Source organism: Lipotes vexillifer, unplaced genomic scaffold, assembly GCF_000442215.2.
Source record: "Lipotes vexillifer unplaced genomic scaffold, Lipotes_vexillifer_v1.1 scaffold496, whole genome shotgun sequence".
NCBI classification, from domain to species: Eukaryota; Metazoa; Chordata; class Mammalia; order Artiodactyla; family Lipotidae; genus Lipotes; species Lipotes vexillifer.
In genome coordinates this window covers 10348254-10349232 of record NW_006786690.1, presented here as the reverse complement: position 1 = coordinate 10349232, position 979 = coordinate 10348254, and the positions used below count along the sequence as shown (strand labels likewise).

The 979-nt window shown below is 56.8% G+C and overlaps 1 protein-coding gene across 5 annotated transcripts in view; it reads right to left on the bottom strand.

Annotated features, from left to right (window-relative positions):
- Positions 1-932, bottom strand: part of CASP9 (caspase 9) — a 29232-nt gene extending 28300 nt beyond the window's left edge. For 4 of the 5 annotated variants that reach the window (XM_007459289.1, XM_007459292.1, XM_007459290.1 and 1 more), the window contains exon 1: positions 751-882. In XM_007459289.1, coding sequence (XP_007459351.1) covers positions 751-882 — 132 coding nt within the window. Of the gene's footprint in view, positions 1-750 lie in introns of all 5 variants that reach the window. The other variant, XM_007459293.1, reaches the window with a different exon arrangement.
- Positions 933-979: the final 47 nt, after the last annotated feature.

The following is a 979-nucleotide window of genomic DNA, read 5'->3' as shown; positions in this document are numbered from 1 at the left end:
AAAAAAAAAAAAAAAAAAAAAAAAAAAAAATACCTCCTGTTCCCTCCTGACCTCACAGGCCTGTGGGGAGAGTCAAATAAGCCAAAGACATGACAGTGCTTTTAAAGAGAACCTCAAATGTTTGACTTTATTATTCTCTTCATTACCTGCAGTAGGCCCCTCATCTCCAAACCCCTTACAAAACATAATCGTAACTCATGAGGGGCTGGCCAAGGAGGACAGGGCACAGCCAGCTACCATATGATGTGCCCTCACTCTGTGCCTGAAACTTTACTGTTTCACACCCGTTATCTCTTTTAACCCTCACGACAATACTGCTGTTGTCCCCACTTCACAGCCCAGGACACTGCAGATCGAAGAGGATACAGTGTCAGGCAGTCTGACCGCCCAGATGGGTTTCCTGAACCTCCACGTTAGAAGAGGAAAAAACAGTACACCGCTGCAGCAGCTAACAGTGTACTCTGATGGAATCGCTTTAGCAAGCCCTGGAAAAGGCGTTTGGGGTTGTTTGGTTCCTCTGGGCAATTTAGTGGGCTCGACGCCCTGCGGGAAAACTGGGTTCCCTGACAATGGTTCCCCAAAGGGGACTGCGTGGCACAGACGCGAGAGGAGAGGGCGGGAGCTCGGCCATTAAGTCACGGTGTGGCTTCAGCAACCCTCTCCGCGCGGCCTCGCTGTCCCCATCTATGACCTGAAGTGTGCGCGGCGCCGGAAGCTGGGGGCGCCGGCTGGGGGGTTGGTGGGCCGCACCTGGATATCCTCGATCATGCCGGGGGTGAAGAGCTCGCGATTCAACAGAGCGTCCCAGAGCGCGGCCACCTGCAGCTCGCCGACCAGCCGCACCCGGGACTGCCGCAGGACCCGCCGGTCAGCCTCGTCCATGTCGGGCAGACGGCAGAGACCCCGGCCGCCTCTGACCGCTTCCGGGTTTCGGCCGCCGAGCCCTGCCCTCTCCTCAGGATCTGCCCCGGGACCCGCC